Source organism: Macaca nemestrina, chromosome 15 (assembly GCF_043159975.1).
Source record: "Macaca nemestrina isolate mMacNem1 chromosome 15, mMacNem.hap1, whole genome shotgun sequence".
Lineage (NCBI taxonomy): Eukaryota > Metazoa > Chordata > Mammalia > Primates > Cercopithecidae > Macaca > Macaca nemestrina.
The window spans coordinates 109,299,587-109,324,314 of NC_092139.1; the positions used below are offsets into that span (position 1 = coordinate 109,299,587).

Here is a 24,728-nt window from a genome sequence, read left to right on the forward strand (position 1 = left end):
AAGTCTGGGGTCACTTCATGTTGGACGCATGTGCAGACCTGATTCAGGCACCACACAAATGCAGCAGGCAGAAATGAATTTATTGCATTAGAAAAAACACCAAAGAAAACCAGCAAACATCTCCGTCCTAGACACAGTTATTAGTTTGACTCAAGGGCATAAAGAAAACCCAGATACTAGATTTACTTCTGGGAGGGGGTGATGGTCTCATCCCTCCTCCTTCCCTATCTCTTTAAACCAATGGACCTCTAGGGAGGTGTCCGATACACTGTGCGATACAAGTACGTGACTCATTTCCCACTCTGCTTGCCTGTTCACATCCAGGTGGAGTTAGCTGGCCACAATGAGAATGCTCCTGAGGTGCTGGGACAGACAGAAATGTGAGGATGGGGGTGGGCAGTTGAAGCCTGAGCCTGAGTTTACACAGTTAGTGACACTGGGGCTCCCATCAGGGGAGGGAGAGCTTGCCTTGACATGGAGCTCTGGGAAAACTGCTCACTGATCCCTCGATCTCTCCCCACAAACCCTAGGGCACAGGCAATGGCACAAATGGCTGCTAGTATAAAAGGGGGTGCTGTTCAAGGAAATGAGTGCCTCAAATTCTCTCAGGGGAGCTGCCCCTGGGCCTAAGGGTACCTGCTGGGAGAAGCAAACCAGCTGAAACTGGATCTGGGAGAGGAGAAAGAAAAAAAGGAGCTGTGATGCCCAGAACCCCCTGCATGGAGGGGAGACCCCAGGCAGAGGGGTCTGAAGCAGGAGCCTGCAAGGCAGAGCCGGGCAAGGCAAGCTGGAAAAGGGGACAACACTGGTGGGAAACAGAGCACTGGCCAAGACCAACCTGCTACCCTCCCAGAAGAAACCCAGCCTGAGAAATTCTTTCTCTTTGGGCCCAGTTCTGCCAGTAGATCACCATTATACAATAGTCCCTGCTGGTTTCTGCTCTAATTTATTATTTCCATGCACATTGGCAAATCAGTGGGTCTTGAGAAGAATTAAACTTTCACTCATTTGGCCTGTAATCTTCAAGTTTCCAAATGTCACTTGACATTCCCAGCTGGTCATGCCCCTGGTCAGGTCGCAGGCAAACACTAAGGCAGAATGACATCTCCTCTAGCTGAGACTCTGATGATGCCAACTGCTATGGCTAATGGCAGATAGCAGCAGATGGGGCCAGAAGTGAGTAGCAGCTTTTTGGAGAGGAAAGGCCCCTGCTGCAGGCCAGACTTCCAGGAAGAAGCAACATAATTCAAGTCCGCGAGGTGGCAGGAAGTTGTGGCAGAAGGGGCCCAAGGATGTCAGAGCTGAGACTTGGGTACCTGGCAGCTCTGAGTCCCTTCTTCACACTCACTTTCCCAAAATCTAACTAATGGAGGTTCACATGAAGAGAGGGAATCTGAAAGTCTCTCTGGATTAGAGACTCCCAGACTGTTTCCTGCCTATAAACTGCTAGCAGCAAGTCATTAGGAAAATGCCCACTCATGCCCCAACCTGCTTTCCCTAAAGTCAGAATGACAACGGAAATAATCTGTGCCTTCAAAACACATTTAGGATAAGGGAAAGTCCCTATCAGAAATGATTCTAAATTTTCTTGCCACCTTGATTCCACATCATTTTATTTTTTTGAGATGGAGTCCCACTCTGTCACCCAGGCTGGAGTGCACTGGTACAATCTCGGCTCACTGCAATCTCCGCCTCCTGGGTTCAAGGGATTCTCCTGCCTCAGCCTCCCGAGTAGCTGGGTCTACAGGTATGTGCCACGGCGCCCAGCTAATTTTTGTATTTTTAGTAGAGACAGGGTTTCACCATGTTGGCCAGGCTGGTCTTGAACTCCTGACCTCAAGTGATCTGCCTGCCTCGGCCTCCCAAAGTGCTGGGATTACAGGCATGAGCCACTGTGCCCGGCCTCAGATCATTATTCTTTCCATATCAAAGGTATTTTCCAGCCAGGTGCTGTGGCTCACCCCTGTAATCCCAGCACTTTGGGAGGCTGAGGGAAGTGGATTACCTGAGGTCAGGAGTTCCAGACCAGCCTGGCCAACATGGCGAAAGCTGTCTCTACTGAAAATACAAAAATTAGCCTGGCGTGGTGGCACGCACCTATAATCCCAGCTACTCGGGAGGCCGAGGCAGGAGAACCGCTTAAACCCGGGAGGTGGAGGTTGCAGTGAGCCGAGATCACGCCACTGCACTCCAGCCTGGGTGACAGAGCTCTCAAAAAATAATAATAATTAAAAAAAGGTATTTTCTTAGAGCAGGGAATCCCGTCCCTTGGTCCCCAGCTGAATACTGCATACTGGTCTGGATGGTGGTTACAGAGACTGCAAATAACCTACATCATTACTTGTAGAAAAAAGGCCTGGGTCTCTGCTGCTCCAGCCCAGACCTCATCAACTATGACACATCAGCTATGATGAGGAAAAGCAGCCTCGGAGGCACCAAGGCAGGTTTCCCAAAATTGATGGCAGAGGATTGGCAATCCATCTAGGTGGAAGGAGGAATGGCTTTATCCTGTTTTCTCCAGCCTGATACTTGCTGTTACTCCCTTGATCCTGAGGCAATGGCTGCTCCAGCACTGGCCTTGCTTGTGGTAAGGGAGGGAAGGTGAGGAGGGTTGTGGCTGAAGAGTTCACTTAGGTTGGGTTAGTCATCCTGAAACTGGTCCCATGTGCACCAAATCCTTTGGTTCATTTAACACTAGAGTAACTGTTTCCGGGTCACGGATGTTCTAAAACTCACCTGGGTCCCACAGGTGGTGGCAACTTGGGTAGAGCGTGAGTGTTCTCTGGAAAGAGTTCTAGGTTGGGGCTCCCGCAAACTGTGACTCTTGCTTTCTGTTTAAACAAAGCCCCTCCCTTTCTCCAGTGTGGTGGACGCTTAGGAAACAGCATCCGAAGTGAACTCACAGACAAGACAGCCTTAATAAATTAGTATAATACTATTAGAAGGGGTGGCATTTTGTTCTGTTTCTTAGCAGCATTGTCTACATGCGGCCTGACAGTCTCCTTCCCTGGGAAATTTAAAAAGCCGTCCCTTGGTTGTTAGCTCTGATGTAAAATTATAAAATAGAAATCTGGTAGGGTTTGTTTTGTTTAAAAAGGAAAAACCCTGGTGAGGCAGGGCGGTCCCAGGCAGTCCTGTTAGCTCTGGCCGTTGGGTCTGCCCACAGAGCTCCCTCCCGGAGGCTGGATCTGAATGGAGTCCAGGAGGGGCCGAAGTGCCTGTCCAAAGGGCCTGCAAGGAAACAGAGACACGAGAAGGGTGGGCTTTGGGATGTGGCCTGCTGTCACACACCCTGTGCTGCCTACGGGTAGGGAGGAGGAGTGGGCGCTGGTGGCAGCAGCAGCACCGCCAGAGAAGGAAGGAGCACCTCGTCACCTTACTTAAGTTTCCCACCTGCCTCACACTCAAGTGTTCTTGGAGGACATCTCCGAAATAGCCTGCTCTGTGTTTTTATCCCTGGGATTCCCTCCTCAGGGTCTCACCTCTAGAGCCTGGTTAGCTGTGGTTTGAACAGGCTGGCTACATACAGGGAACTAGAATTTTGCTTTATGTGCTTGTGTCTTTAATTCTCGTGAGCAAGGAAAATATCAAATTGAAGCAAGGAAACTGAGGCAAAAGAAGAAGGATATGAAAAAGAAGACAAAAGTTAGGGGTGAGGACAGCACACAGTTGGATTTTTTCAGGAACAGAGGTCTGCCAGGGAGTACAGGGAATATTCAGAAAAAAGGACAAATGCAAGGTTACCAGTATTGATGCCTTTCTTTCACCCTGAGACAGAGTCTTGCTCTGTAGCCCAGAGCTGGAGTGCAATAGTGTGATCTCGGCTCACTGCAACCTCTGCCTCCTGGGTTCAAGCAATTCTCCTGCCTCAGCCTCCTAAGTAGCTGGGATTACAGGTGTGTGCCACCACAACTGGCTAATTTTTTTATTTTTAGTAGAGATGGGGTTTCACCATGTTGGCCAGGCTGGTCTCGAACTCCTGACCTAGTGATCTGCCTGCCTCGGCCTCCCAAAATGCTAGGAATTAAGGTCTGAGCCACCGCGCCCAGCCATTAATGCCTTTCTAAAGGGCTTTTAGCTTGCTCTCACAGTAACAGATGGAAAAAAACACTGCAAATACTGGAGTTTGGAGATTTTCCATGATTACGACAACCATAAATAAGGTTGCCCAAACACTTTTAAGTCACTGGCTTTTTCTTCAGTGGATACTGCTATTTTTGAAAACCATCTCCAAGTTCAAAGGAATGAAGTACTCCAAAGTATAGACAGATGAAACCTAGAAATATCAACCCTATTTCAGACAATTCCAGGAACTCCACCCATCAAATAATAACAGCAAGAACATTCTGGTTACTCCAGTTTGCTCACGGCCCCATAACCTAGATCCCTCAGCAGAGCTGTGGGACTGCAAACTCATCGAATGATAGGAAGGCAGGGCCAGGGCTGGCGGACTGGGGCTCCTCACCAGCCTGCCACAGCAGCCTTGTTTCCTATGCAAGCTCTTCCTGGGAGGGTCTTCCTCAGGTATGAAAAACAGCCCACTTTGCTGGGCCTGCGAAACCTGCCAGGATCTCTGTTGAGTAAGGCCATAGTTCAGGAGAAACTGAGTCAGAATAAGCAAATAGACATGGTCCTGGAATGAGCAGAGGCTGCCTGAATGCAATCAATGGCAAGCAGATGGAGGAGGTGAGATGGCTATGGGGGTGTTGTGTCCTTTCGGGGTATACTGCCTGGATGATGGCCTGCAAGGCTCTTCCAAGGCTTGGGCCACATAAGGACAGAAGGGGCTGCAGAGTGTTCTGAAGAAAACATCTGTTGAGGACTGACTGTGCTGTAATGCATGAGGGCAAGTAGAACATAGTCGTTGAGGGAGTCAAAGAGCTCATGGTGTAGTGGAAGACAGGCAAATCAACAGCTATAAAACAAGCTCCCCTACTATTTTTCTGACCCCCTCTCTGCTTGTCTAACATTGCATTTTAACTGGGTGCTTCTGGGGAGTGGTATGCCTCGAGCAGAATGGGAAGGACAGACGCCAGAATTTTGTGCAAATACTGAAGCCAGTGTCAAGTGGGTTTCTAAGTTCTGTGGTTGCACTTAGGCCAGGGCAGAGCTGATCTAGCTCTGAGGGTGGAGGTAATACAGGTGCGCATCAGTGGGTGGAGAGAATGGCAGCTTTCTGTGTTAGAACCTGCCATCAGGGAAGGCCCATCTGGTTGGGAGGGCAGATGGGGACCAGAGGAAGGGCACTGACCGTGAATGGGGATTTTCAAGGTTGGCCAAAGCAGGGGCAGGGACAGAGGCCACACTTACGTGGAGAGAACTTCAGAGGGCAGGTCTGTGATGTAAGAAGGGATCTTCCGCCCAGTCAGGAACTGTGCCACTTCGTTGCTGAAGGTGTTACAGTTGTGTTCAAAGAGGTTGTAGGCCTCACCTCTGTACATTGAAAGGTTTGCAGAACATATATGAGAAACCAGCAAGCGTCTATGTGGAATAACTCAAGCTAGGCAGTGGAATGGTGAGCACAGTTCAATGTGAGGACTGCGATTTCCCCCCTCTCATCTGCCAGAAGCACTGCTTATATGCCATTCTGGCCATTAATAACTGATTGTTAAGGGAAGGAGAAACTGAAAAGACATGGCTCCTCCACAGTTTCAGGAGAATCTTTACATTCACAAAAGCAGAGCTCTGGTGTTAGAGTTTACCCCCTTACTCAAATTGACTAAAGCCTCTTTAAGAGAAAATCTGCCTGTTTGTATCTCATCCCAACCCTTCTGCAAACCCTGTTTTTCCTTCTGCAAACTTGGCCAATACAGGTTGAGAATAGCGCTTGCTGATTTTAATCAGAAGGAATGAAAAGCCCTTATTTCCTCTAAAAATTTCAGCAGAAAGTATGCTTGAAGGAATATCTGTATCAGAACAACTTAGAGCTTTTTGTAGCATAACTGCCTTTTCTTCATGTTAATTCAGCAAAAAACTGGCCCAGGCCTTGTGCTGAGTGATAAGGATGATATGACATGACAGCTGCTTCCAGGGGTTATTTAGCTGGGGAGACAGACACAACTAACCACCACCCCTGTGTTCACTCACCGGAACAGGGACTCCCCCAGGGAGGACAGGTACTCCAGAAAGATTTCTTCTGTGACTTCTGTACTCCCCACGTCAACCACAGAGTCTGGGGGCCCAAGCAATGTCCCCCCCTAAAAAAGCCAACCCAAAGAAAGTCATTAAATTACCATCTCCACTGAATGTTTTAATGTGGCTTCCCACAGTAGACCACGAACACTGTTCTGACTTCACTTTTTTTTTTTTTTTGAGACAGAGTTTCTCCGGTCACCCAGGCTGGAGTGCAATCTCAGCTCACTGCAACCCCCGCCTCCTGGGTTCAAGTGATTCTCCTGCCTCAGCCTCCCAAGTAGCTGAGATTACAGGTGCCTGCCAACATGCCCAGCTAATTTTTAGTATTCTTAGTAGAGATGGGGTTTCACCATGTTGGTCAGGCTGGTCTTGAACTCCTGACCTTAAGTGATCCACCCACCTAGGCCTCTCAAAGTGCTGAGATTACAGGTGTGAGCTACCGCCCCTGGCCTGACTTCATATTTAACTTGCAGAGCACCCTGGGCAGATGAAGAATGCTATTAGCTATTTGTATCAGGGATGCAATGGCTTAGAAGCATGGGTGTCCAATCTTTTGGCTTCCCTGAGGTATACTGGAAGAAGAATTATCTTGGGCCACACACAAAATACACTAACACTAATGACAGCTGATGAGCTTAAAAAAAAAAAAAAAAAAAAAAAGGCTGGGCGTGGTGGCTCATGCCTGTAATCCCAGCACTTTGGGAGGCTGAGGCAGGCAGATCATGAGGTCAGGAGATTGAGACCATCCTGGTTGACACAGTGAAACCCCGTCTCTACTAAAAGCATAAAAGATTAGCCAGGCATGGTGGTGGGCGCCTGTAGTCCCAGCTACTCGGGAGGCTGAGGCAGGAGAATGGTGTGAAGCCGGGAGATGGAGGTAGCAGTGAGCCGAGATCGTGCCACTGCACTCCAGCCTGGACAACAGAGCAAAACTCCGCCTCAAAACAAAAACAAAACCAAAACAAAAAACAAAGAAAAAACCCTCATGTTTTAAGAAACTTTACAAATTCATGTCGGGCCACATTCAAAGCTGTCCTGGGCCACATGTGACCCGCAGGCTACAAGTTGGACAAGCCTGGCTTAGAGCTTTCTGGTGACTTTTCATTGCTATGTGCTAGCAGCATGGAAGAAGTCAGACTTCTTGTTTCTGGGGGGGCCCTGGGAAGCTGATTCTCTTGCAGCTCTGACTCCTGATGCTGTCCACTTATTTAGCTGAGAAAAAGAGAGAAACCCAGAATGTGAAGTCTACTTTTGTTCCCAGTATGTCTCATCATGAGGACAGAACAGGACAATAGAAATGGCTCACACTTCATAGGCCACCTTTCCATGCCTATTTGCATAAAGTATGCAGCCAGTTTTTCTTATGACATACTTGATATCTCATGTAACACTGGAAAGATGAGAAGGACAGTGAGAAATCTGGCAGGCTGGCAGATATTTCCATAATTCAATTCTTTTTGGATCTGTGAGCCTAATCCAATGATGGTGATGGGGCAAGAGAGTTAATGGCTCCTGAAAGGCCTACAGAGAACCCTCAGCCATGTGGCTAACAGTCTGCCAGAGAAGACTGAAGGAGAGAGTGAGGTTGAGTGGGGAAACCAGCCACTGTGGAAGCAACGGGATCAGCAGGGAGAAGAAATCTGGGAAGGGATAACACTCCAGAATAGAGCTCCCTGAAAAGATCTTTCATTCATAGCTACTGAGCACCTCCTACATAGCTGACATTGTTCTGGGCACTGAGGAAAGCATGGTGAGGAAGATAACTATGGTAGGCAGAGAATAATTCTCTCAGAGTTGTAAGAGACTAAAAGGTCACTCTGACCCTCTTATTCACTCATATAACAAATATGAATTGAGAACTTATTGTGAGTCAGGCCTCATGCTGGGCACTGGGGCTGTGGTGTGGACAACATAGATGAGATTCTTGCCCTTAAGAAGCTTAGTCTAGCAGGGAAGGGAGATTGAAAAATCCCATAACCAGTATATAATTATGAGCTGCAATTAAGAGCATGCTGGAAAAGTACAGAATGCCAGCGGTACATATGACAGGAGACCTTCCTGGCCTGAGGGGTCAGGGAAAACTTGCCTGAGAAAGTGACACAACTCAAATCTGAAGGATGGAGAGGTGTAACCAGGTGAAGGATTAAGAAGGTGTACTGATGTCAGAGTGCAGGTTTCAATGTCTAAGGTGTGTTCAAAGAATGAGAAAAGAGTGAAGGTTGGGAGGGAACAACCTGAAAGAGGCTGCCAGAGACAGAGTCAGAGACCAGATCAGGTAGGTCCTGGGAGGCCACGCTGAGCTTTCTGGCTTTTATTCCAAAAGCAATGGGAGAATTCTGGCTTATGCAGGGGATTGCTTGAGTCCAGGAGTTTGAGATCAGTCTGGGCAACATAGGAAGATCCTATCTCTACAAAAAATAGAAAAAAATAGCAGGGCGTGGTGGTGCTGAGTCCTAGCTACTTGGGAGGCTGAGGTGGGAGGATTCATTGAGCCTGGGAGGTGGAAGCTGCAGGAAGCAAGATTGCGCCACTGCATTTCCAGCCTGGATGACAGAGCAAGATCCTGTTTCAAAAAAAAAAAAAAATCCTTCCTGCAGGATATAGCAAAAACAAACAACCACCACCACCACCACACAAACAAACACACAACCAAAATGAATGGCTGCTTGGCCACTGCTTCAGCACCTACTGTGACAACACTTGGATAACTGAAAGAAATTTTTGGAAAAGGCCAGGTGCTGTGGCTCACACCTGTAATCCCAGCACTTTGGGAGGCCGAGGCGGGTGAATCACGAGGTCAGGAGTTTGAGATCAGCCCAGCGAACATGCTGAAACACCGTATCTACTAAAATATACAAAAAATTAGCTGGGTGTAGTGAAGGGCGCCTGTAATCCCAGCTACTTGGGAGGCTGAGGCAGGAGAATGGCGTGAACCCAGGAGGCGGAGCTTGCAGTGAGCCGAGATGGCGCCATGCACTCCAGTTTGGGCGACAGAGCGAGACTCCGTCTCAAAAAAAAAAAAGAAATGTTTGGAAAAGGGTGTGGGCTTTAGTGTCATAATCCTAGGTTCTAGGACTGGTGTCACTTATTGGCTGTAAGTTTGGGCAACTCTTGATGCTTCTCAGAGCCCTCATCATTCAGCTTAACATCAGTTGTGCTCCTAGGATGAGCCGGGCACTGTGCAGGGGATGGAGATGGAAGGCCTCAGCTCACTTCCACAGTTCCCTGCAGAGAACCAGAAACGGCTCATTTCACCATAACACGCTCTCTGTGAGACAGAAGGACCCACACGTGCCATGGGAACAGAGAGGAGGGGAATTGGCTGGGGTGTCTGGGAAAGGTTTTCTTGAGCTGAGTCTTCAGGTGGCTTCAAGGAACAATGCCAGAGGTCCACAGTAGAAGCAAAGCTCCTGGTCTACAGGCGCCCCCAGGAACCTGAGACTGCAGGACAGAATGTAGGGGAAGACACTTACCGGGGGGCAGCTGGAGATACCACCACTGCCGAAGAAGAACTCATCCTTGTGCACAACTATGGATGTGTGCCTGTCACATAGAGAGAGACACAGTGAGCCAGAAAACTTAAACTTTGAGAAAAAGCAAACACCATAATGCAATGAGAATAATTTCTACCCAAGGATAGGACTGTGGGGACCAGTCTTATAAAACCAGTCTTATAAAACCAACAAACCAAAGGTATGAATATGATAAATACCACAGATCAGGGGTTCTCCATCTTGGCACTATTGACATTTGAGGCTGGATAGTTCTTTGTTGTGCAGGGTTGTCCTGTGCATTCTAGGCTGTTCAGCATCCCTGCCTCTATCCACAAGATGCCAGTAGCATCCTCCTCCCTGTGTGACAACCAAAAATATCTCTGGACATGGCCAAATGTCCCAGGGTGAGAGAGCAAAAGAACTCGTGATGGAGAAGCACTGCTTTAGGGTTGAAGATTTATAGCATGGAGAACTAGGTTTCATGCTGGAAGCCACAGACTAAAACCTGAAATGCATAGAGTGCTGCCTTATTTCAAAACTAGTCAAAGTAAGGAGACCCACCCAACTTACCAGATGCCTTCCAGTTGTTTCCCTGTGGAGAGAAGAAGAGATTTAGCCACTTGGGACTAGACTAAGTGGCCCCTCAGCCTCGGTAAATTCACTGTGTCACTCAAACCCAGGGTAACCTGTCATAAACCTCTTGAAGGACTTTCTAGGAATGCAACTCCCCTCCAGTAAGGTCTTTAGGTTGTGACAGAGTATGCTCTGTTAAGTAAGCTGAAAAGTACGAGAGTCTTTTATCAGAATGCAAGATTAAAAACACTGGTATAAAGGTACCCCAGTTTTATGTCTGCTATTCTTTCCTCTTTGGGGTCAATTCAGCTATGCCTTTTTAACTTCTCCGTCTCACGTACAGTAAGACTATATTAATACAATGAATGTTATTACTCATTTCTTCATTGACGCAAAATCCTTCAGAAACTGATAGGACAAAACTTTGCAAATGCTATCCATTTAAATAGTTAAGGCACTGTTATTTACCTCTATGTGCCAGAAACAATGTTAGGTGTGGAAATGCAAATAGGAACATATCACTTTCCTGCCTTTGAGAAGCTCAAAGTCAAATGGACTGAGATACACAATTAACTAAAACACAATGTTAATATGCTGTATCATAGTGGTAAAAATAAGGTGTTAAATATAATAAACTACTTTTGTGAGCTTCCATTACCAATGACAACTAAGGGCAGGGATGGACATTTCTGTGGGAGAGAACAAGACGTGAACATGCATGGCTGTGAAGTCTAAAGCCTGCAGGGCAGAGTGAAGAAAGGGTGCAGTGATGGTGCTAGCGGGAGGAGCGGCCAACAGGATGGCCAGCAAAGTGGGCAGGCCTGGACTCAAAGAGGCTGTGAGGCTGGAGAGTGCCTTGATCAGATCCATGTTCAGAAAAGATAACTGTAGTTGTGGGATAGCAGATGAATTGGAGGGAAGAGAGCAGAGTAAGCAAACCAGGGTAAGGAGGTCATCGCAAGAGTCCATGGGAGATACTCTACAGCAGTGCTCAGGAGGCAGAGGAAGGGCAGTGAAAGATGCGGAGCGCCAGCAAACATGACTCACTCACCCCTGCTTATCACTTCACGTGGCGACATGGCGGATTACTGATTGCTAACTGCTACCTTCACTGTTTGCCCTGTGACTTTCTTTTTTTTAGAGACAGAGTCTCTCTGTCGCTCAGGCTGGAGTGAAGTGACGTGATCTCGGCTCACTGCAACCTCTGCCTCCCGGATTCAAGTGATTCTCATGCCTCAGCCTCCCAAGTAGCTGGGATTACAGGCATGAACCACTAAGCCCAGCTAATTTTTGTATTTTTAGTAGAGACAGGATTTTGCCATGTTGGCCAGGCTGGTCTCGAACTCCTCGCCTCAAGTGACCCACCTGCCTCGGCCTCCCAAAGTGCTAGGATTACAGGCGTGAGCCACCACATGCTTGGCATACCATCCTCAGAGATAGTTAAGGGGACCATATGGATTCAGATCCTGGGTTTTCCACTTCCTAGTGGTGGATCTTGGGCAAGTTTACCTAGCCTGTTTAAGTCTGTTTCTCCGATTCGGAGTTGCTGTGACTGGTAATAATAATGCATAGAAAGCTTCACAGTATATGATATACAGATGTTTGATAAATGGAGGTTCTTATTAGGTACGATGACCTCCTTGGGGAAAAGGGTAAAGACTTCCACAAGATAAAAGTAAGTTCTACTTCAGACATGGCATGGTGGCCCACCCCTGTAATCCCAGCACTTTGGGAGGCCGAGGCAGGCGGATCACTTGAAGCCAGGAGTTTGAGACCAGCCTGGCCAACAGAGAAACCCTGTCTTTACCAAAAAAAAAAAAAAAACTCACTGGGTGTGGTGGCATGAACCTGTAGTCCCAGATACTCAGGAGGCTGAGGCACGAGAATCGCTTGAACTTGGGAGGCAGAGGTTGCAGTGAACTGAGATTGCGCCACTGTACTCCAGCCTGGGCAACAGAGTGAGACCCTGTCTCACATAAAATAAAAAATAGGTCCGTTGTGGTGGCTCACGCCTGTAATCCCAGTACTTTGGGAGGCCGAGGAGGGCGGATCACCTGAGGTCATGAGTTTGAGACCAGCATGGTCAACAAACCCGTTTCTATGAAAAATACAAAATTAGCCGGGCATGGTAGTGCATGCCTGTAGTCCCAGCTACTCAGGAAGCTGAGGCAGGAGAATCGCCTAAACCGAGAGGGCAGAGGTTGCAGTGAGCCGAGATTGCAGTGAGCCGAGATTGCGCCACTGCACTCCAGCCTGGGCTACAAGAGCGAAACTCTGTCTCAAAAAAAAAAAAAAGAGTAGGTTAAGGGAGTTTCAGGGATGGTCAGGGTGGGCCTCTTTGAGAACGCGACATTTGAATGAAGTTTTTTTTTTTTTTGGAGACAGGGTCTTGCTGTGTTACTCAGGCTGGAGTACAGTAGCCTGATCAGAGCTCACTGCAGCCTTGACCTCCCAGGCTCAAGTGATCCTCCCACTTTAGCTTCTCAGTTGCTGAGACTATATGTGTACCACCCAGGCCTAGCTAATTTTTTTTTTTTTTTTTGAGACGGGGTCTCCCTACATTGTCAAGCCTGGACTTGAACTCCTTGGCTCAAGAGATCCTCCCACTTCCAGGTGTGAGCCACCACGCCCAGCTTTGAGCCAAGATTTAAAAGAGACAAGAGAAAGAGGGATGCAGGGGCAACGACATGCCAGGTTTATCTGAAGGCCTGTAAGGATGCCAGTGAAGCTAGAATGGGTGAGGAGGGGAAGTAGAAGATGACCAGAGGTAATGGAGGACCAGATCACAGAGAACACTGCAGAGGCTGAGAACACTAAGCCTGAGTTGTCCAATATGGTAGCCACTGACCACATGTGGCTATTTAAATTAAATAAATGCACAAATTCAGTCCCTCGGTTCCACTAACCACATTTTACGTATTCAATAGCCACATGTGACTAGTGGTTACTTATTGGACAGTGCAGATCTAGAACATTGCCATCACTGCAGAAAGTTCTATCGGATGCACTGTTTAAACTATAGTTTCCTATTCTGTAAAAAAACAACAGTGCCTGCCTCATAACATTTCCAGGATTAAAAGAGACGATACATGACACATGCCTAGCACAGGGTCTGGGACATAATACATGCCCAATAAAGGCCAACTCATTTCTTCTAGGGTTTGTAACTTGAAAATTTTATAGCTGTTCTCATAGTACCTTGGTATTGAAACTATTCATGTGTCCTTCTCCCCAGTTAGACCACAGTTGCCTCAATAACCAGGACAGTTTTCTTATGCATCTTTGTAACTCCAGCACCTAGCAAAGGACCTGGACCTGAGATGTGACATGAACATCTGTTGAGATGAGCTGTTCTGTTTAGTTAGCTTTGTTGGTTGACACACAGTGCTATTGAGGACAAAGTTCCTAACCCCAATCTGGGCTGCCTGGCTTGTTACTGAAATGACTCAGCCACCCTGGCACACTGCACTCCCGGTCTACTGCTGTCCTCTCAGATGCACATGCTCACTGACCCAGGAGTACAGCTGGCAGGTAGGGATGCATCATCAGCTCAAACCCATTCCTGCTCAACAGAGTTTTGGAGAGGGGCTTCAGTTATTTCACACCTGAAAAACAACTCAAAAGTTGCATGATACAAACCCTACTTTATTCTCCTTTATATCCTTTGTATCATCACTAAATTTGCCTGTAAGCTACACACCACACTTCCTATTCAACTGCATCAAGGTACACTTAGGATCTCATCCATTCAGAGAGTGGAGATAGGGATTATAGAAAAAAGATTTCCTTATTTATTCATTCATTCTTTTTTTTTTTTTCTGAGACGGAGTCTCGCTCTGTTGTCCAGGCTGGGGTGCTGCAGTGCAACCATGGCTCACTACAACTCCTGCCTCCAGGGTTCAAGCAATTCTCCTGCCTCAGCCTCCTGAGTAGCTGGGATTACAGGAACGCACCACCATGCCTGGATAATTTTTTGTATTCTTAGTAGAGACGGGGTTTCTCCATGCTGGCCAAACTGGTCTCAAACTCCCAACCTTGTGATCCACCCGCCTCGGCCTTCCAAAGTGCAGGGATTACAGGTGTGAACCACTGCACCCAACCTATTCATTCTTTCACTTATTCATCTACCAAACACTTGGTGCCAACAATAACATTAAAAATGAATTGAGTGAATTTATATCCTTTCTTTTTTTCTTTTGAGACAGAGTCTTGCTCTGTTTCCCAGGCTGGAGTGCAATGGTGCCATTTTGGCTCACTGCAACCTCCACCTCCCAGTTCAAGCAATTCTCCTGCCTCAGCCTCCCAAGTAGCTGGGATTACAGGTGTGCGCCACCATGCCTGGCTAATTTTTGTATTTTTAGTATAGACAGGGTTTCACTATGTTGGCTAGGCTGATCTCGAACTCCTGACCTCAAGTAATTTGCCTGCCTCGGCCTCCCAAAGTGCTGGGATTACAGGCGTGAGCTACTGCTGCACCCAGTCTACATCCTTTTTTTTTTTTTCCCTTTTGAGACGGAGTCTCACTCTGTCACCCAGGCTGAAGTGCAGTGGCGTGGTCTTGGGTCACTGCAACCTCCAACCTCTGAGTTCAAGTGATTCTCCTGCCTCAGCCTCCCAAGTAGCTGGAATTACAGGCACCTGTCACCACGCCCAGTTAATTTTTGTATTTTTAGTAGAGATGGGGTTTCACCATGTTGGCCAGGCTGGTCTTGAACTCCTGACCTCATGATCCACCTGCCTCGGGCTCCCAAAGTGTTGGGATTACAGGTGTGAGCCACTGTGACCAGCTACATCCTTTCTTAAAGTATTTCATAGTTATACTTGTTTTCTCTCTCTCTCTCTCTTTTTATTTTTTTCTTTTGAGACGGAGTTTCCCTCCGTCGCCCAGGCTGGAGTGCAGTGGCCAGATCTCAGCTCACTGCAAGCTCCGCCTCCTGGGTTTACAACATTCTCCTGCCTCAGCCTCAAGAATAGCTGGGACTACAGGTGCCCGCCACATTGCTCGGCTTTTTTTTTTTTTTTTTTTTTTTTGAGTCAGGGTCTCACTGTATTGCTTAGGCTGGTTTTTAACTCCTGGGCTCAAGGATCCTCTTGCCTTGGCCTCCAAAGTGCTAGGCTCAGCCAATTATCCTTATTCTCATAACATGTTTAGGGGGTAAAGTAGAGCAAACATTTATTAACAGCATTTTACAAACAGGTAAATAAAGATGCACAGTTTGTCCAGCAGAAAAACAGAACAAAGCAAGATATGAAGATAAGCTTATTGGAGAATTTTGGGTAGAAGTGAAAGGTTTGCTGCTTTGCAGCCTACTATTGCAAGGAAAAGGATGAGGGCCATGGTCCTGACATAATGCCAGGCATTGGAAAGTGAGACTGGATTGATACATGTATCTTTTCTTTTTAGAGACAGAGTCTTGCTCTGTCACCCAGGCTGGAGTGCAGTGGCGTGATCTCGGCTCACTGCAACCTCTGCCTCCTGGGGTCAAACAATTCTGGTGCCTCAGCCTCCTGAGTAGCTGGGATTACAGGCGCATGCCACCACACCTGGCTAATTTTTGTATTTTTAGTAGAGATGAGGTTTCACCATGTTGGCCAGGCTGGTCTCGAACTGGCCTCAAGTGATCTGCCCGCCTTGGCCTCCCGAAGTGCTGGGATTACAGGTGTGAACCACCACACCCGGTCTGGATTGATTTTAATGGTTTTTTAGTGGTAGTTTGAGATTGAATTAGAATACAAGGCCATTTTGGGACATGAATTAGGCTCTGGATATTTGCATACTGTAGAAATAGATTATTTTCCCACTAAGATTTCCTCAGCAAACTGGAGCATGGTGGGTCAGATACTTCATGTCTCCAAGCTTGTTGGTAAATCTAATGCATTCACTTTGTGGCCTATGAAGTATGAACATGGAAAACAAATGGAAGACATGGCTATCAGCCCTGTTTTCTGTTTTTTGTTTTTTTTTGAGACGGAGTCTTGCTCTGTCGCCCAAGCCAAGGTGCAGTGGCCGGATCTCAGCTCACTGCAAGCTCCACCTCCCGGGTTTACGCCATTCTCCTGCCTCAGCCTCCTGAGTAGCTGGGACTACAGGTGCCCGCCACCTCGCCCGGCTAGTTTTTTGTATTTTTTAGTAGAGATGGGGTTTCACCGTGTTAGCCAGGATGGTCTCGATCTCCTGACCTCGTGATCCACCCGTCTAGGCCTCCCAAAGTGCTGGGATTACAGGCTTGAGCCACCGCGCCCGGCCAGCCCTGTTTTTCAACATGAATAAGTCAGCCTTCTACTGATCATAAAAGTAAAGGAGAAAACACTCTATCCACCTCCTCATTGATTAAGATGGATGGAGTTGTGCAAACAGACATACAGGCTGGTTATAGATTTAAGCGGTCAGCATCTGTTATACTACCAGTGCTAAATAAATGTCTATTAATAAGCATAAACTGGATGATGGTGATGGGGTGCCAGGCTCAGGGGCCTCTATACAGGTAGCATTTTGTCTCAGATGGCAGGTAAAGAAATGCATTAGCTCATTGGTATAAATCAAATGTAGCCCCAGCTTACCTCACGATTCTTCCCCATGGTGATAAAGTGCTTCTAATTGGCAGTTTACCGGCAATATGAAAGGCTTAATATAAAGTTTTTTTTTTTTTTGAGACGAGTTTCACTATTGTTGCCCAGGCTGGAGTGCAATGGCACAATCTTGGCTCACTGCAACCTCCGCCTCCTGGGTTCAAGCAATTCTCCTGCCTCAGCCTCCCGAGTATCTGGGATTACAGGCTTGCGCCACCATGCCCGGCCAATTTTGTATTTTTAGTAGAGACGGGGTTTTTTCATGTTGGTCAGGCTGGTCTCGAATGCCCAGCCTCAGGTGATCCGCTTGCCTCGGCCTCCCAAAGTGCTGGGATTACAGGCATGAGCCAATGCACCCAGCCTGTGTAAAGTTAAAAAAAAAAAAAAAAAAAAATCAGCTATTCTTTCTGGGACCACGGGATAAACATTAAATCTATGTGGGAAAAGGTAAAAGAAAACATTTGTATAATATAAGTGGGCCTTTATAGCCCATACTGTAAAAAATGCCTATTGGCAGGGGGGTTTGTTCCTCCTTTGGCCAGAGAAAGGTTATCACAAAATCCAAATGTGATGCATTGTTAAAAACTAAAAGAGTGTTTTAATCTGCAAAAAAGGTAAATTTAGGCTGGGCATGGTGGCTCATGCCTGTAATCTCAGCCCTTTGGGAGGCTGAGGTGGGTGGGATTGCTTGAGCCCATGAGTTCAAGACCAGCCTAGGGAACATAGTGAGACCCCCATCTCTACAAAAAAATACAAAATTGAGCCAGGCATGGTAGCCTGTGCCTGTAGTCCCAGCTACTTGGGAGGCTGAGATGGGAGGATCGCTTGAGCCTGGAAAGTAGCAGGAGATGGAGGCTGCAGTGAGTCTTGATGGAGCCAGTGCACTCCAGCATGGGTTACAGAGCACCACCTTGTCTCCAAAAAAACAAGCAGCAGCAGCAGCTCATGCCTGTAATCCCAACACTTTGGGAGGCCAAGGTGAGAGAATCACTTGAGGCCAGGAGTTTAAGACCAGCTTGGGCAAAATAATGGAATCCTGTCCCTACCAAAAAAAAAAAAAAGCTCAGTATGGTGGCTCGTGCCTATAATCCCAGCACTTTGGGAGGCTGCGGCAGGAGGACAGCTTAAGTCTAGGAGTTTGAGACCAGCCTGGGCAATATAGCAAGACCTCATCTCTATTAAATGAAGCTAAAAAAATCAGTCAGGCATGGTGGCATATGCCTGTCATCCCAGCTACTCAGAAGGCTTAGCAGGGAGGATAGCTTGAATCCCAGGAATTCGAGGTTATAGTGAACTATGATTGTGCCAAAAAAGAAAAAAAGAAAGAAAGAAAGAAAGAAAGAAAAAGAAGGAAAGAAAGAAAATTTAGGCCCAGTGCAGTGGTTCACGCTTGTAATGCCAGCACTTTGGGAGGCCAAGGCAGGCGGATCACAAGGTCAGGAGATCAAGACCATCCTGCTGACACAGTGAAACCCTGTCTCTACTAAAAATTAAAAAATTAGCCAGGTGTGCTGGTGGGCGCCTGTAGTCCCAGCTACTTGGGAGGCTGAGGCAGGAGAATGGCGTGAACCCGGGAGGCGGAGCTTGCAGTGAGCTGAGATCGTACCACTGCACTCCAGCCTGGGCGACAGAGCGAGACTCTGTCTCAAAAGAAAAAAAAAAGAAAATTTATAAAAGCAGAATCACGCAGGGCCTTGTAAGCCATATTCCTTTCCATTTTGCCTTAAAGAAATGGCATGATTATTAAATTAATTCATTAGATGAGTATAAAACAGTTCACACAGTGAATAATAAAAATCTAAAACAAAGCACAATAGATGGCATTAAAACATAAAAAACCTCTCTCAGATTTGAATAAATTTTACTTAATCTTCAAGCTTACGTTCAAGTCTCAATCATTTCTATAATCAATACTTACTGAACACCTGCTCCAACAGGCCACTGGGGACATAAAGGAAGGGGACAGAGTCCTTGCCCTCCAGGAGCTTCAGGCTCTTGCCGAAGCCTTTCTGACATTCCCAGCTCACCATGGCCTCTCTTATTTCAAGGCCTAACACAGTTGCTGCACCACTCACTCACTTTGGCACCTAATCATAATCTGTTTTATATTGTTATCAAATGTTATATGTGTATATTCATTATTTAAAGGAAAATAATATTTTAAGAAAAACTCCTGGGCTGGGCATGGTGGTTCATGCCTGTTCTTTGGGAGTGGGGTTTGTCAGCACTTTGGGAGGCTGAGGCGGGTGGATCACCTGAGGTCAGGAGTTCGAGACCAGTCGGACCAACATGGTGAAACCCAGTCTCTATTAAAAATACAAAAATTAGCTGGGCATGGTGGCACATGTCTGTAATCCCAGCTCCTTGGGAGGCTGAGGCAGGAGAAGTGCTTGAACCCAGGAGGCGGAGGTTGCTGAGCCGAGATCATGCCATTGCACTCCAGCCTGGGCAACAAGAGTGACATTCTATCTCAAAAAAGAAAAACTCCTGGCCGGGCACAGTGGCTCACACCTGTAATCCCAGCACTTTGGGAGGCCGAGGCGGGTGGATCACAAGGTCAGGAGATCAAGATCATCCTGGCTAACACGGTGAAATCCCATTTCTACTAAAAATACAAAAAATTAGCCAGGCGTGGTGGTGCGCACCTGTAGTCCCAGCTACTCGGAGGCTGAGGCAGGAGAATGGCGTGAACCGGGAGGGGGAGCTTGCAGTGAGCCGAGATTGTTCCACTGCACTCCAGCCTGGGCAACAAAGCAAGACTCCATCTCGGAAAAAAAAAAAAGAAAGAAAAACTCCTGGAGTTCACATCACATCTTTTTTTTTTTTTTTTTGAGACGGAGTCTCGCTGTGTCTCCCAGGCTGGAGTGCAGTGGCGTGATCTCGGCTCACTGCAAGCTCCGCCTCCCGGGTTCACGCCATTCTCCCGCCTCAGCCTCCCAAGTAGCTGGAACTACAGGCGCCCGCCACCACGCCCGGCTAGTTTTTTGTATTTTTTGTAGAGACGGGGTTTCACCATGTTAGCCAGGATAGTCTCGATCTCCTGACCTCGTGATCCACCCGCCTCGGCCTCCCAAAGTGCTGGGATTACAGACTTGAGCCACCGCGCCCGGCCGCACATCACATCTTTTATTTCATTACTATTTGTACTACAAAATGAAGTAAAGAATTGAGTATAGAGTAAAATCTCTAATATTCGTTAGAATGCATTCTGCCAAGAAATGTATATATTCTATGCCTCCAAATCTTTAAATCTGAAAAGAGTTTTGAAATGGGCTTGTAAAGAAAAATAAACGTGATGGATGCACACGAAACTTGAGATCAGAAAAAAATCAACGAATACGAAGTACTTCTTACCACAATTAAAACACACACACACACACACACACACTTCTGTATGTACTCTGGCACAAAAAGAGGTCAAGAAATTTAAAGAGCAGCCAAAATTATTAAGAGGAGGAACTGAAGGACAATTATAATAGTTAATTATCTTAGGCAATGGGTGACTATGAAAAAAATGTGCAATCAGGCTATCTGATCAATTAGAACGATAAGGATAATTCTGGGACCATTTTTCATGGTGAATGAAGAACTATAGAACAGTAATGCCTTCATGTGAGGCAATTCCAGGAGGCTGAAAACAGGACAGGGTAAAACTATGAAATTTACATTGCTTCAGGAAAGGGGAATTACCTTGGGCTTTATCTAGTGCAATCCTGAACTGCGTAGAGCTAGATTAGGTCTCCCAATGGAGAACTGACATAACTGAAGCCTGAGAGGGTACTGCGGATGAGATCACACGGATTTAATTTGGGAAAATGGAGGCTAAGAGGCATGATCATAAATCTAGATTGTAAGTGCCACATACACATTGAACCCAGCTTTTTTTCTCATCCAAACTTGAAACATTTGGCAAAGAATGCCTTTACAAACTTCAGGAAGGCATCTACTTCAATTATAAAGGAACATATTACACATTAGAGGTGGTATCTCAAAATGACTGAGAACGCGAGCTCTGGAAGTCAGACTGCCTGTGTTCATAACCCAGCTCTACCACCTAGCAGCTCTGTGACCTGGGGCAAATTCCTTAATACTCTACTTCTTGGGTTCCTCAATGGAGAAAATGGAGGCAATAACAGGACCTATCTCACAAAGCTGTGGTGAAGATTACAATGCATGCAAAGTACTCAGAAATAAAGGGTCTGACACATGGTAAGCTCTCAATAAATACTGGCTATTAATATACTTCTAGAATTCATCATAAAAATCAGGAAACAAATTGATTTTTTAAAGGTTCAAATATATTTAGGAATGGGAAATCAATATATGGCTACTTATAGAACTGGGACATACCCAACTTCAAGACTAGTGATATCTGAATGGGATGAACCAGTAAGACCATGCCTATTTTCCTTAAGTTTTCAACTCTAGAAAGTAATGACTACTAGCTTTGCTAACTCTTTCTTCATTAATTTTGCAAAAGGTATAAAAGCAATATGGAAAAAAAAGGTAGAAAAGAAAGAAGTAGATTAGCAGACAAGGTGATTTCCTCCGATCAGAATCTGATGTGCCAAATGGGTGATGTTCCCATGATTGGCTGAGGTCTTCCAGGACTTCGCATCTTTATAAAAGGGTGGGGAGTGGGGAGGAGGCAGGTCTATTACTCCACCTTCAGTTATGGCACTTTCCCTTTCACCCACTACACTCCACAAAGGCCTTCTTTCAGTTCCAGTATGAGGCCAGACTCTTTACTGTCTCAGGGCTTTGGCAGGTTGATCTGTCTCCTACCTGGAACACTGTAACTCCCTTATTACCTTCCTGTGGCTAATTCTTCCTCATCCTAAATTCCCAGTATCAAAGTTACTACACTTGATACCCTTATTTAAAATACGTCTCTTGGCTGGGTGCAGTGGCTCACACCTGTAATCCTAGCACTTTGGGAGGCTGAGGTGGGAGGATCACATGAGGTCAGGAGTTTAAGACCAGCCTGGCAAACATGGCGAAACCCTGTCTCTACTAAAAATATAAAAATTAGCCGGGTGTGGTGGCGTGCACCTGTAATTCCAGCTACTCTGGAGGCTGAGGCAGGAGAATCACTTGAATCTGGGAGGCAGAGGTTGCAGTGAGCTGAGATCACACCACTGTACTCCAGCCTGGGCAACAGAGCAAGACTCATCTCAAAAAAAAAAAAAAAAGGTCTCTCTTGTTATTTTCTATCACAGCACCCAGGGTGCTTCTGGTGCAGAAGGCACTTATGCAATTTGTAACTAATTATTTATGTATTTATTTTTAATGTCTCCCCCATTAGACAGCTCCATGATGGCAAAGAATATCTTTGTTCATTATATCAACCTCATTTACCTTAACACGTTGACTAGCATAGAGCGGACGCTCAATGAACATCTGCTGATCTGCTGAATGAATGAAATAATGACTCCTAAGGCCCCTTTCAGCTGCCCAATAATTATTAGGTAATAGGATAAAAAATACCCAGTGTAAAGGGGGAGGCTTTTACTTGGGGTATAAGAAATATTTGATTCTTCACTATGATAAAAAAACAAGCAACTAAATAGCTCCATTCCAAGAAGTTTAGTTAAAACTTGACTGATGTGGGCCGGGCATGGTGGCTCACACCTGTAATCCCAGCACTTTGGAAGGCTGAGGCGGGCGGATCACAAAGTCAGGAGATCAAGACCATCCTGGCTAACAAGGTGAAACCCCATCTCTACTAAAAATACAAAAAATTAGCCAGGCGTGGCGGCGGGCCCCTGCAGTCCCATCTACTCGGGAGGCTGAGGCAGGAGAATGGTGTGAACCCGGGAGGCGGAGCTTGCAGCAAGCAGAGATTGCGCCACTGCACTCCAGCCTGGACGACAGAGCGAGACTCCCTCTCAAAAAAAACAAAACAAAACTTGACTGATGTAATCTATTAATGAGTAACAGCTTCCTCAATGACTTTGTAAGTTTTGCTTTCAGATGTGCCTTATCATTTTAACAACTGGTTATCCAGGCCCAAACCCCTGTCAAATAATGGGTTGGCTACATAAGAATTAGTCGATAAGCTCATTAAAAATACAGATTTTTGGACCAAAACTCCAGGAGATTGATTTAGTATTTGTGAAGTAAAGCTCTAGAATCGATATAATTAAAACTTTTCTCATTTTAAATAGATATTGTGTGTATGTCATACACAGGCCTAGAGGTTAGAAACAGTGTATAGCAAAGCTTCTCTTCTACTCCTGTTTTCCTGGCATAAAGTTCCCCTTTCCATAAGCTACTGCTGTTATCAATTTCTTGTGTATCCTTTCGGATAATTATTTGCCTATGCAAGCACATATATATCCTCTGATTTACATATTTAAAGAGCTGTTCTACTCTTGTTTTTTCTAATCTCATTTAACAATATATGTTGGAAATGAAAGTATCTGCATTTTAAACAAGCACCCTAGATGATTTTGATGTGAAGCCAAATATAGAAACAACTCACAGGCCCATGGTTGTGAGATTAAGTTCAATTCACTACAACATATTAGAAACTCAAGGACATTGAAGGATGCTCTCAGAAGTAGCCTTGCTTACTTGACCTCTGCCCCCTCATCTTACAGAGATGAACTAAATAATTCGCCAATGTCTCCACAGAAGCCAGGAAAAATTAGCCATTCAAATTGATGCTGTCAAAGCTTCAATTTTCAATTATTGGAATTCTTTCCTGCTCATGATTACCCGAAGTTACAAACTTGACAATTCCTGTGTTACACAAGACATTCCTGTATTTAAGTTGAAATGAGGTGTGATCGTCACTGAATGAGGGCTGGTTTTTCTCCTGCCAGTTAAGTAGTTTAACGGAGCACAACCGAAATACTTTCTTTACTAATCCTTATTCACACAACCTCATCCAAACTTCCCCCAAAACTGCTTTCTTGCCATTTGAGCAAAAGCAATTAACTTAGAAACTGTGGGGAGAAGATTGCTTGGTGAATTCTGGAGTTCGGGGCTCCTCTTGTCCTGACTTGACCTACCTAGGGGGGGTTCCCTAGGCAGCTCTATCTCCCCCATCCCACCTACCCGCCGGACTGCACAGGGAGCTTACTTTTGGCACTGAGGCAAGGTTCTCCGAAGGCCACCCGACCTCCGCAGTGTCTCTGTCACCACGAGGGGCACCGCGCGGCAGGCATCCTCACCTTTCCTACACCGCGCCAAGGAGGCAGGAGTGCACCAGCCTACCCGAGCGAGGCAGGGAACCCGCTGGGATCCAGCGCTGGTTTACTCCACACCCCCGTCGAAGGGGCTCTCGAGGGTTCGGTTTCTGCCCGAGCCCCCTGAAAGGTGGAGGAATGACTCCTCCATCCCTTCCCCTTGAATTCAAACGTGAGGATGGTATCTGCGAGGCTAAAGCGGGGCTCAGAGAGCCCAAACCTCAGACCACTCTCTTCTCCACTCGGCTTTTCTTCCATCCTCTGGGCCATGTGTCTCCCCGTGAGTCGTGGCCCAAGTCTCCCCACCTCGGCCAGCCGCCACCCTCTGGCCTGGCTCCCGCCCTCCTGCCCACCTGGCCCCTTCCCCCTCACCCAGCATGATGGGGCTGAGCCGCCGGGCCAGGCCCTTGGACAGGTCGTACACGTAGAGCTTCACCGGATAGAGATTCGGCGGCTCCATTGGGACCCGTGGCGACGGCGGCCACGACGGCCCTCGGGCACCCGGCAGCGACTTGGACCTTCCCGTACCCGACGGGGGTGGGAAGCGGAGGGAGGGGGGGGGACCGGGCCCGGGCCCGGGCTGAGGGGTGGGGGAGAGGCCGCCCTGCGCTGCTCGCGCCCCCACACCCGCTACCGGCAACGACTACTGTGAGGTGACAGAGAGCGGACAGGGAGGGCCCACACGGAAGAGGGGGCGGGGGCAGGCACGCACTTTTGCGCATGTGCTTATTGTCCTGACGTACGGCGGGGGCGTGGCTTTGCA

The 24,728-nt window shown here is 46.9% G+C and overlaps 1 protein-coding gene across 2 annotated transcripts; it reads right to left on the minus strand.

Annotated features, from left to right (window-relative positions):
• Window positions 1-59: 59 nt before the first annotated feature.
• LOC105464372 (desumoylating isopeptidase 1) lies at window positions 60-24,630 on the minus strand. 2 transcript variants are annotated; one of them, XM_011712206.2, is made up of 7 exons: window positions 24,338-24,464; window positions 10,200-10,221; window positions 9,848-9,986; window positions 9,609-9,678; window positions 6,088-6,197; window positions 5,311-5,433; window positions 60-3,231 (listed from the first exon to the last, which is right to left on the minus strand). In XM_011712206.2, exons 3-7 carry the CDS (start codon window positions 9,883-9,885, stop codon window positions 3,138-3,140), a joined length of 435 nt encoding a protein of 144 aa, XP_011710508.1. In that variant the 5' UTR covers window positions 9,886-9,986; window positions 10,200-10,221; window positions 24,338-24,464; the 3' UTR covers window positions 60-3,137. The 2 variants fall into 2 exon arrangements, with proteins under 2 accessions (XP_011710508.1, XP_011710507.1); XM_011712205.2 differs by lacking the exon at window positions 9,848-9,986 and having other exon boundaries at window positions 24,338-24,630.
• Window positions 24,631-24,728: the final 98 nt, after the last annotated feature.